This window comes from Sylvia atricapilla, chromosome 1 (genome assembly GCF_009819655.1).
Source record: "Sylvia atricapilla isolate bSylAtr1 chromosome 1, bSylAtr1.pri, whole genome shotgun sequence".
NCBI classification, from domain to species: domain Eukaryota; kingdom Metazoa; phylum Chordata; class Aves; order Passeriformes; family Sylviidae; genus Sylvia; species Sylvia atricapilla.
The window spans coordinates 105,644,261-105,656,771 of record NC_089140.1 but is presented as its reverse complement, the minus strand read 5'-3'; the positions used below and the strand labels follow the sequence as shown (position 1 = coordinate 105,656,771).

General features: G+C 35.0%; 1 protein-coding gene across 2 annotated transcripts in view; it reads right to left on the bottom strand.

Annotated features, from left to right (window-relative positions):
- RBBP8 (RB binding protein 8, endonuclease) overlaps positions 1–12,511 on the bottom strand; it is a 35,440-nt gene that overhangs the window by 14,053 nt on the left and 8,876 nt on the right. For both annotated transcript variants that reach the window (XM_066329828.1, XM_066329837.1), the window contains 7 exons: positions 10,784–10,879; positions 8,666–8,778; positions 7,053–7,128; positions 3,899–4,065; positions 2,395–2,496; positions 1,598–1,695; positions 841–968 (listed from right to left, as the gene is read on the bottom strand). In XM_066329828.1, the coding sequence (XP_066185925.1) occupies positions 841–968; positions 1,598–1,695; positions 2,395–2,496; positions 3,899–4,065; positions 7,053–7,128; positions 8,666–8,778; positions 10,784–10,879 (780 nt within the window). The remainder of the gene's footprint in view (positions 1–840; positions 969–1,597; positions 1,696–2,394; positions 2,497–3,898; positions 4,066–7,052; positions 7,129–8,665; positions 8,779–10,783; positions 10,880–12,511) is intronic.

Here is a 12,511-nt window from a genome sequence, read left to right as displayed (position 1 = left end):
GGCCGGGAAACCAAATTGAAACTACAACACTAATATTAACTAAAAACAAAAGGAAAACCAAAAATTAATCTGTTCTAGACATACGTACTGGTGCACTTAAGAGCTGTAGCAGGAAAATAAAATACCAATCTCATTCTTCATTTTGGTGTGTAGTGTGCAATTCTGCTCCTCATTCAACTGAGAACCAAGGACAGTGTTAAGCCTGCTTAAGTATCTCCTCTATCCAAGGACTCCCTACCTTTCAGTGAAATGAAAAGGAAGAGAGTGAGAATAGGAGCCTATTTAGGTTCTTGTATAGATCTTAAAACCACAAAAGATTCTCAAAGCTTCTGCAAGTGAATGAAAAAAGTGCAAGCTCCTTCCAGGTACTGGTTTTTTACCTGTCATCAACAAAACATACATTCAGGATAACAAATAGGAACAAAAAAATAATTCAGTTTAGACTACAATATCCTGAGGAGAGTGGGAAGGGCAATTGTTAATTGCTTTGACACCTAATTAGGGCAATAGGATCTTTGCTGCATTCCAGCTCCAGGCCCATTATCCACACGGTTATGGGCTTGAGAAGATACCTTGCAATAATGAGAAGTTGGAAAAGAAGAGACTGTGTACACAAGAAGCCCAAACCAGAAGTTTGTGAACTAAGTAAAAGTCTACAGTTTTGCATTCTAGCAGTTTCCTTGCCTCTCATGTTATTTACTTGAAAGAAAGCCCTCTGAAATACTTATTTTCATTTCTATGCCTTTAAAGCAAAATGCAGCAAGGTTTGGAATTTTATGAAGACTCAAACTTCTATAAGCCTGCTTAAAACAATACTATCATAACTGAGAGGAAACATACCTTAAATTGTTGTCATCATTTCTTGATTCAGAAGCTGGATGTTTTCTTGAGTTTTCGGGCTGCATGCTCTCTGAGGCCTGGCTCGTAACTGTATTAGTGAGGGGAAGATTCAGTACACTCTGGGACTCCTTGAAAGTGATGAGGGGAAAACAAAGAAAAGAAATGAGAAGATATAGGATTTAAAATTAGAAATATGCTTGGTTGGCACATAAATAGTCTGAAGACCCATTCAAATCAGAACATGCAAAACTCTGAAAAATAATAAAAGCTAAGAGATGAAATTAGGGCCAGCAGCTTTTAAGAAATCTTATGGAAATTGAAAAAATTAATTCACAGGCATGGACACAAAAATATTCTGCGTACTGTAACTTTCATGGTAGTTACCAACCAAAACCATAAAATAATCTCCTCTGAGTCACCAACCAGTCTCATTGCCAAGAAATATTTTTCAGTGTTTTAGATTTGATTACTGCACAAAGGGAATTTAGCAGACCCAAGGATTTAGATCACTGCACTAACAAAACTTAAAGGAGGAACCATGTCTCTACCCTCCTCCTCAAGCCCCTCAAGACAGGTCAGCACACTTATATCTCTTCTTGCTAAAGCAAGTCAGTAAAGACTTAGCAAAAGCAAACCAAAGTGAGCTTACTGTGGCTCAGAATACTTTTGCAGAATTTTAATGCAAAAGAGAGAAATACTGTTTTTGAAAACAACCGGCCCAAGAAGCTGGTTATCTAAGAAATTTGGGAATACTTACAGATTCCTCTTCAAGACTAAGTCCAATTGTTTCTGCGACAACTGCAGCCAAGTTAAAAGATGGCTTTGGAACAGGGTAACCTCCCACCCTTGGTTTATCTATGTGAGTAGAAAGAAGATCACAATAAGTTACATATGCATTATAGCATCTTGCTCGACTCATAGACATGGTAGAAACACAGAACTAAAAAGATCACAAATTAAAATTGTCATTTATGGAAACAGTTTGATCTCTGTCAGATCAAAACTGTATCTGGAAGTGATAAGTGGCAAAAGAATTTCTGATCAGAGCAAACTGATGTATCAGCACAGAGAAATACGTGTCCAATTTGAATACAGCTTGCCAAAATTAAACATCAATGTAAAGGTTATTTTTCACACTTCCAGTCCAGGGCACAAATAGTCCGGTAAAAGCATGTAGAACAGAGATAATGTGTATTTATAATATAATGCTTGTCTTGCATATTTCCTGACAGTAGCCATTATTTTTCATGGGGCTTTTTTTTTTTTAGGAAAACAAATAGATGAGTTTTCCTTCTTTGAGGGGTTTAATGTTACTCAGTTCTTTAAACTGGGGCAAGCTAGTAAGACTGGAAAGTACAAGAACAGCAACCACCACAACCCTGACTTGGCACGAATAATTCCATGCTGATTCTCACAGTCATTAAAGGATTGAAAAAGGTTTGTACTTTATTAGGTTTCTGTGTTTAAAAAAGGTTAAAGAGATGAAACCTCAGTTTTACAATATTTTTGCCTGATTTTGAATGGAATTAAAATTAAATCTATTAATTAACTTACTTGGCACAGGGGACAGTTGTGGATCACAGGTGTCTGCCACGAGTATCTCTCCTCCATGGTGAGTGTTCACTTGTGTGGAAAAGAGTGGAATTTTTCCAAACTCTAGGAGATGTGGAAACATTTTTGCATGGTGAAATTAGGTATCCTGTTGTGATAATTTTGTGTAGCTACAGACAATGACCCTGATCTTAAAAGCACTTTTGAAGGCAAGATCTCTTATGTCAGTAGAACTAGCAATCTAAATACATCTTGTAATTTGTGACAGTGATATGTCAGAATAAAAATAAAATTATAAATATTTTACATTAATCGTTTTCTCACAAACATGATGACAGCCAGTCAGCCCTAAAACAATACTAACACAAAATGACACCACCATCTAGTCTGACCACATAAAAATAGTTATTCAAGCTGTATTTGATCTGTTAAGAGGGCAATTACTATTGAAGAGTAAACCCTCCAAGGCAACAATGTCCTGCATCAGCTAAGGTAATAAAAAGGTGAAAAACCTGAGATCTGAACTATGACAAACATTTGCCATATAGTCCTTTCTACTTTGATGACCAACAGCTTTTCACAGCCGTTAGCTGTGATAGGTATTTACATAATTTCTTACATATTGAACTTTAGATTCATTTAGTAGCTCCATTTTTTAATAGAGAATATGGAGAGAGATAGGTATGCTTAGAAAGGAGAAGCTACTCACAGCACCAAAAACTTCAAATGCAACATAAAGGGCATAAATAACCAGCTTATCCTTTTCATCCCATTGTTATACTATCTTTATGCTTGGGAAGAGGCTTTTAGTCAAGACTAATATTTAGATATATTCATATTTAAAATACCTTTTTAAATGCCACAAGATAAATTGACCTGGATGAAATTTCCTGTGCATCAATAAAATACAAGTACAAAGTGCCTTATTTCACAAAAATACTTTTTGCAGACAAAATATTTTAGTTATTTCTATGACACTACAGAACAAAGACTGGAAATTAAATGCACACAATACTTCTGAACTTAAGACACAAAACAAATGCATATAGTGTAGAATACAGACAAAGAGAGATCACGTAGATATCTATCAGTTTCAGTAAAATTTAGTTGCAGAATAATTTCAGAATGTGGCAAAACATCTGTTTCACTCTCCACTAGGTGGTGGCATTGCTGCGTGAACATGTGAAACCTGAACAGATGCTTTGTCAGCCAATTTGCACTTAGAGAAGAAATATAGGCTGGAAAACTGTTATATTTGCATGTGCATGTGGGTGAATAAAAGTAGAAGGTTGAGATAAGTTCTGAGCACATCACTGATGTAACAGTTACTGCTATAGACTTTTTTCCCCCCAGACTCATGCATTATCACACAAAAAGAGAAAAGGCAAAGCAAAAAAAGCACAACTTTTTTGTGGTTTTTTTAGATTTTGCCCTTTGCAATCAAGTTTTTACACCATCTTTCACTTTAGCCCTTAATTAATCACCAAAAAAAAAAAAATACTCTTACCACTGTTGCTTTCCCTAAGTTCCAGATCTGGGGGTGTATGTTCTGTATATCGGACATGCTTATTCTCTTTTTTTCTTCTCATACGATTAACCACAGTAAATGAAGATGTTAGAACTGGAGAATCTGGAATGACTCCTTCTGCCTCCATTGCTTGCTGCTTTTGCACCCTGGAGACCAAATCAGGCGGCCAAATAAAACCCCAAGTCGGCAAGATTAAGAGTTTTCAGCAAGCAGGACAATCATGCGGTTCAAGAACACAATTCTGGAAATACAGCCACCTCAATAACACTACACTGTAAAAAAGTAATGCTCAACTCAGTCTTTAGATATTTTTAACAAAAGATTAACCATTGTTCCATCAAGCCCAAGAACAGCATATAACCCTAGCTCTTCACATTTGAAGTCAACATACAACTGCACTATGGAAGCCCTTTTTCCTGGATGAAGCTAGGCACTGTAGAGGTTATAGCTTGTCTAAATCCCTGTATATCTTCACAGTTTATGACCCTGAGATTGGCTGAGTTGGTTAGAGCATGGTGCTGGATAACTCCAAGATTCTGGGTTCAATCCCTGGATGGGTAACTCACTTAAGAGTTCGATTTGATGATCCTTCTTGGGTCCTTTCCAATTCTGAATAGACTCAGATGTGGGAATACTGTCTTAAATATGAAACAAAAGCTTTTGGACAATTTTAAATAGTAATGAACAGCACTGTATTTAAAGCAATCCCTCTCTAAAGCATTGAGGCTACCTCTAACTCAATTCAGAAAGGTCTTCAGGGAATAATATAAAAAAGCATGTAAAACAAGTAATGTTAAATACAAGATGAGTTATGAAGTTTACCTTCTCTCACACTGTCAGCTCTAGCAGCCTGTTGGAGAGTCAGTATATAAAAATACATGTAACAAATAACTAGGTCTTTTCTCTCCAAAAACTCTATCTAGACATAGTGAAAAAATAACAACAAAAAAATGACTGATTTTGGATCTTTGAATTCAAATAATTCGTGGAGTACTTCATAAGGGGCTATCTGCCCTATGGTGGTGGCAGTGAGATGTGGAAAAAGCAGTAAGAGAAAAGCACACAGAAATCTAACTCAGCCTACTTGGTGATCTTCCTGCGGTTGTACTTTCCCTTACGATTCTCAAGAGAAAACATGGGCCAAAAGATCACTTCCTAACTATAAAGAGAAGGATATAAGGTTGTGGTCCAAGGGAAGAAGAGGAAATACAGATAAATTTTTGCTTGCATTGAAGCTGAACTACAAAATCATACATAAAATAAGGCAATGGAAAACTTTAAAAAGCTGTCTGGCTTGAGACAAAAAGCATTTTTGCAGTAAGGCTTTTTACTGCTTCTATCTTTGAACATTTAATGACAAATACTGATGCACTGATGTTCTCAAGTCTTGACAAATCCTATTGTGTGATTTTGCAATTCCTCTTTTCTTGCACATTTACACAGAAAGCATTGGAAAACTGTATTATCTACTAGCAATAGCTTAAGACACAAATCAAAATAAACAACAGACCAATATATTTACCAATTTACTTTGCAAATTTAAGTCCGTTATTAGAGTTCTCTTAAAATTTACTGGCACAAGCGACCTTGTTTGACAAATGAACCTACTAAAATACAGTTTTCTGCACCTTACTTCTTTACAAACTAAGAGGTAATTTCTACATAACACCACAGAAAAAAAATCAAATTAAGCAGCTGCCATACATACTGCACATCATAACTATGTAATAAATAATTTCTGAATCATGAATTTATCTGAGACTGCAGAAGAGGTTTTTGCAGAAATTTCCTTGCTGTTTCCATCCATGCATAATGAAATCTCAATGTCATAAACGGTCAGATAATACAATTCTTCTACACTTTCATTGATTTCACTTCTATGGAGAATTCTCAGATTTTAATTCCTAATATTATAACTTGGTTACAAAACACACAAGACTGCAAAAACCTGATTTCATATCATGCACTAGAAACAATCTGCTACACTGCACCTGTGATGTGATATTATATCGATCTAAATTGTTAATTCTAAATAAAATACCATGACTATGGGTCAACCAAAACAACCAAGTGCAGTGACTGTATTTAAACAGCAGTACCATCTTTGTAAATTACTGTTTATCCACCCAACTCCACACTTATTTGAACAATCACCTAACATGCAGAGCAAATAACTTATTGTTACATTGGTCATTGTCACCTTTCCTGCACTGGCCAGAGATTTTCAGTGGAAGCTGAGGTCATGGAGTATGTTACCCCAAGAAGATTAAATGCATACAGAAAAAAGAAAGGACAATGAAGGTGCAAAGATGGGAGACAAACCAAGAAATACAAAGGAAAAGGACTACAGTCATTCTGAACTGAACTCTAGTTGTTTTAATCCCTACCAAAGTTGAATTCTGATAGAGACAATAAATAAACCACATGCATAAAAAACTTTCCCTATCAAGTCCACACATCCTGTCCCATTTCTCCCATGTACACAACCTAGTCATAGATAGGCAAAAGTGAGGTAAGTTTCAGATGATGTCAGACCACAACAAGAAAGGAACACTACCTCTGCCCTGCACAGTACACCGCATTCACATATTAACCACAACATTAGATGGTACATTCTTCCTATAACAGATTAAAATTTCACAGTCAATTTGTAGCTCATTATTTTTATGCTTTGTTTTCAAAAACTTAGTATAGTATTTTTCTTTTAAAATTGCAAAATTATAATAAGCTTATTTTAAAAATGCATTGCAAGATCCTGGGACTTTTTGACTATCTAATTAACTGCTTTTCTGAAGTCTTAGCCTAGGAGGAAACAAATGGTAAAGAGGCAACCAAGATATAAAAGTATGAGATCTATGGCTTTGCTATACACTGTCAGCAGGAGTCAAGCAAAATTTCTATGATAAATTTACTTCTCCCAGTTTTAAACGAGATGCACACAGTTAAATGAAAATAAAAACCTGCACAATAGAAGGAAACTGGGATTAGGTTGTTATAGTAGCAGTAGGCTATCTTTTCACAGTCTATCTATCAGAAAGAGGAAACAAGATTTAAAGACTTAAAAGCTAATATTTATATTCCCAGACACCTCTAATGAGGAATGGGGAAATATCCAAAACAACCCAAAACTTACTCTAGCTCCTTCTGTAATTGCTGGAACTGTTCAGTCAACTTTTTATTCTCATCCTGTAAGTTGTTTTTCTCATTCACTGAAATTTATAGAAAAAAAATTAAAAATCAATGCATACATGTTAACATGATAATCTCATCAGGTCCTTTCAGGAAACAGAAACAACTGTAAAATGTAATACCATATCCCTTCTCTACGTTTTACAAAAATGAAGTTTCAAGTTAGTTATTAAAAAAGTTGTAAAATGACATATTAGAAAAGGCAGAGGTGGTACAATAACTGTATCACTATGTTAGTTCTACACAATCATTAATTACTTTTGTCCATGTACACACAAGTGAGACTGTGTTGTAAAGATGAGTGAATTGCTCACTTGTGCCCATGGATAAAATTGCTTCCTTAGGCCAAAGGTAACTCATGAAATATAAAGCAATTTGAATTTGGTTTTAGCAACTAAAGCAACCATTAAGCCTTTCTTCCATGCTGTCTCAAACTAACGTAGTGATAGTTCCCAACTCTTCTGTTCACTTTAATTTTTATGTTCTTGATTTTATTTTGTTGTTGTCTGTTTTGCCTCTAGATTCCTCAACTGATCTTTTTCATTGTTATATAGATCTCAACCCAAACCCATGGGAGCCTACTGTTTTGCCACAGTTCAAGATTTGTGCCTAATAGGTGTCACCTAGATTTTAAGGTTCAGAGCTACATTCAGAGATAGGCTGTACCCTGTTTGCTGTTCATCATTAAACTCAGAACATTTTTATGTAAGTGCTCAGTATTAGAAGCCCTTGAAACACTGATGTATTTTGTATTAGCACAGAACCTAATATTTCCATAATTTAATTATGCACCAGAAAGCTTTTTGTCTTTATGGCATTTCCCATATTTTAAATCTCCCTTAATGTCTCCTTATTCTTGACCAAGCAAGACAACTAAATGATACAAAATAATTAATGGTAAAGATACCACTAACATTCTAAAATTCTGTCCTGTACTATTCTATGTTTTATACAACCAATCTTTCCAAACTCTCTTTATGAACATATTTGTGTCCTGCTTGTGTATCACCTGGAACAAACAGTTTAATTTGTCTCACATGTTCTATTTCTTGATTACAAAATGAGCTGGCTACAAGCTGCCTGGTATAAAGCTATTTTTTCATGGCTTCAGTTGGTTATGTGACAGTTACGGGTTTACTGCAGTTTAAGTCCAAGACCAACTACAGAACACAAGCTGAACCCAGTTCTGTCTGAACTTGATACTTTGAAATCACTAGCTCCTTTTGAAGTCAGGGTTTTCTTAGGAAAGCTGGCAATCATTCTAGCTGTAGGAATAAACAGAAGCAGTCACATTTTATCTAAAGTAGCTACTTTACAGTGTAAGATTTTCCACGTCAGTTCACTTTCAGTATCAGCACTTCAATCTAAGAAGGTGGGTCAAATGACTAGTCACTGGTATGTTACATATTTTCAGACTGCACAGTTAAGTATCCCCTGACTGAACTTTTTGGGCTTACTAAACACATCACGTATAAATTATATCAAGTTACAGGAATTACTAGAGAACTAGTTCACAGAATAGCATGTTTTGTCTTCAGACTTGGGGATAAAACTCACTAAGCTCAGTAATAAGTTTGAGATTCTGCTGCCGGATATTTTCAAACTCTTGCTGCTTCTTTCTCATATGTTCTTCGGTTACAGCACAACGATCACATAACCCCGCTCTTAATCTACAATAAAACGAAGAGAAAAAGGTCCCTCTGTTAAAAAAAATATTGCCATGCATGAAGCAGATACCAATGTTCAAAAGACCTTTTGAACAATGAAAACCAGAAAACTTCAGCTATGCAGAACACCACCACTAAGTACTGTGGTTTTAGATGTTCACATAGCAATGTTGTGAGATTTCTGAACGATCTGATACTATGTGCTCTAACATTTGCATAAATGATTGTAGGTACTGGATACTTCTAAAACATGCATTACTTTATTTAATAAATTGCAGCATGCTACACCATGCCACTGAAATCCTTTCCGAGGCATCTTACTAAGAATACTGTCAGCTATAAATCAGCATTCATGTTAGGTAAAGTTCATTCAAGAAAATACTAATAAGCAAATCACTACACTAAACAGAATTACTACTTCATCTAAGGATGATATGTACTGTCATTAGGCAAAATCATCAAAAAATAGTAATTTCACTCTGTAACAACTGCCATGAGTCCATGAGAGGCATTCACTCCACTGTCTATAATGGTTTAGATTAGCTGTTTAAAACACATTCATGATCAAAAAAGGTCTGGCTAGAATCACTCCATCTTACCTGGCACATTCATTCATGCAATGAAATATATGCTCATTTTATAGGTGATAAATGGAATGTATTTATTTCTGGTACACAGCAAAACCTAACAGTATTACCAAAGTGAAAACCAGACTCTCTTTTGCCTACTAAATAAGAAACCAGCTAGTCAAAAGTTCTGCATTGCTACTGCTGCTACATCAGGTATTAAAGAAACCCAACTAAACAAACTATGTAGGTTTCCAATTTCACAGCTAAGTATTGGAAGTAAAAGCCCTACTGATTTATTGGTGTTTTAATATTGTGGACTTATGACAAGAGTAAAACACTGAAATGCCGCTTCATACTAGCTAATCTGAATGTTCAACAAACACAGTATTACAATCTCTTTGTATTAAATCAGTTTAAACACTTCTTTTGTTTTTCACAATGTGAGTAATTCATCTGATAAGGGATTAGAAAAGTCCATCCACACCATGAATGCCTCCCTACTTACATGGTATGAAAGTTTGTACCTGCATGGCTACAAGCTTATCCCTAATGCCTTTCACAGACAAATGGAGTTGAAAGTAGGAGTATCACAGCTCTAAAACTTGAGATAACACAGGAAGAGTGGATAACCATTTACTGTGTAATGATATCCTATGCCCAGAAATCTTATGAGAGCCTATTAATAGCAAATTTAACATATACTTTCCAAAACTGGCATAGTTTTTAAAGATGAAAATATGCACTGTAATTTTATGTCTATTAGGTTTGTTTTGCTATACCAGATTAAACAGGAACAGATAAGGAAAAGGCAGAATGGATCAAAAGGTGAGAACACCTAAGACAAAAGGAGATAACAGATGGAACCTGTGATCAAATTTAGGTAAAACAGGCAATTGGTAAAAAAGACACCCTCAAATCTGAAACATTTCCTAGTGAGTTATTTCATTAGTTTCACAACATATTATAGCCTTTGGGTTTTGTACTTGTATTACATCTTAATCAATACAAAATTTAACTATACAAAGATGGATACAAAAGAATGAACCTGAAAATGTCTGTTTGCCTCCCAAGCTGCTCTATTCTAACTTTTGTTGATCTTAACTCAACTAAACAAGATAAGCACTTTGAACAATAACAATATAACAGAAATTGTTATTTATTGATATACATTATAGATTTTATGTTTAGTGATATAGATGAGATAAATCAATATATATGTTATATATTTACTGATTGTTCTTCAGTCAGAAAAATGCAAGTTCTACACCTTTCTCTATAACACTATTTGGACTGCACTAGAAAAGGACTGTCTTACTAAAACAAAAAAATAAATCAATAATCGCACATCAAAACACAATAAACTCAACTGGCAAAGTATCCAGAACTACTCTGTAAGAGTAAACTACAGCAAACTCAAAAGTGAGAAGATACTACTTCACCTGTCTTCTAAAACCTTGATAGTGTCATGAAGTGCTTTTTGCTGTTCTCTGAGCTGTTGGTTCTTGGTATAGAACTCTTCAAGCCTCTCTGCATCCCTGAAAACAAAAAGAGGAAAAATGAGTTCTGGCTTTAAACTGCAGCAATTAATTTTTCACTAGAGAATTTTCTCTGGCATGTTTCATTCATATCCTTGGGAAATGTGATTATCAGTAGCACAAATATTAAGTTGAAAATAAACAAAGCTAGTGTTCCTGATTAATAATAATTGACAAATGACAGAGGAAAGATGCAGCTAGTTTGTAATTCATAATACGGGTGATCTGATTTTTGTTCAGGTAAAAACTAGAATTGATGTCAAGACACAAAAGCTAGCAATGTTCAAGCAACAATTTCAAAGAACAAACTCAAATACTTCTCTTGCACTTTACTGTGCTGTGGAGCTGTTGGGAATCTAATGGGAGCTTTCACAATCAGGTCATTTTGGTCTTGTCTTATCAGTGAATAAATTCTGCGGCGTAGCAAACCACATTAGGTTTGGAAATCTCTGAAACGTCTTTAGATCCATTAGAGGTTTACTTCCTCAAGAAGAAATTCTCTATAGAGCATGTATTCACATAATATGAATAATGACAAGAGAAGTCTCTTTCCAAAAGCCTCAGAAGCAGATGATTCTGTGGAAAACACCTTCTCTAAAACCACAACTAATAAATTAACAAATATTTTCTCCTTAAAAGAGCTAAGGAATTAACATTAACTTCCCAATTTTAGCTCCCTTTCAGTTTTATTATCAGATCACATCATCTTTTCAAGATGCAAACAAGGTATGGGTGACAAGCACACAATTATTTTCTACAGGAAAATTCACGTTCAGCAAAAGCAAAGTGTCTGAATCTGTGTAACATGACCATGACTAACTTCTGAGAAATTCCCAGCTCTTCTTTTTATACCATGGAATCCTTTGTATATATATCCATGAAAGCAGTTTGTTTGTTTTCAGTGTGCCTGAGATGGATTATTTGTGGAAGTCATGAAATTGGCTCAGGAAAAACTGTTAAGCACACACACACACACATCAGGAAATGAAAACATATTTAGTAACTTGTTGATACAGTTCTTTTACACAAACATACTTTTAAATTGGCACTATCCCTTTAACATATGTTTAGCCAACCACATTTTCATATTGTTGGCACTATGGTAGTACAATAAACCAGCAATCATGGGTCATAAAGTGAATAAGACAGCTGGAAGCTTCTACAATGGTGTACAATCACAAGCCTATTTTATTAATCCTTAAATTTAAGTACAGATGCTTTATTTTTCTGTACTATCACATAGGCCATTCCAACTGCGTATTCAACCCATAACACAGTTACATGCAAAAAGCATGAGGAACCATTTAAGGCTTGTACTTTTACTTGGGAGGGACAAAATAATTAAAATTCTGTTACCTCAGTTCACTAACCAAGTGCAGCCAGGCCACGGCAAAATTTGAAGTCAGACAAAAGCAAGCTATATTTTCCCAATGTTTAGGACATTAAAGAAAACCTCCAAAAAACACTAAAACTGCAAAAAATTCCCACATTCTTTCTGTTTATGCCACTCACAGGAGACTTAAAAGAGCAAATTTTAAAATTGTTTCTAGTTAATTCTAAGTCATTCTATAGCATTAAGTCATTTGCAATAAATAAATAAGACATTAATGTACACCAATACTACATGCCTCT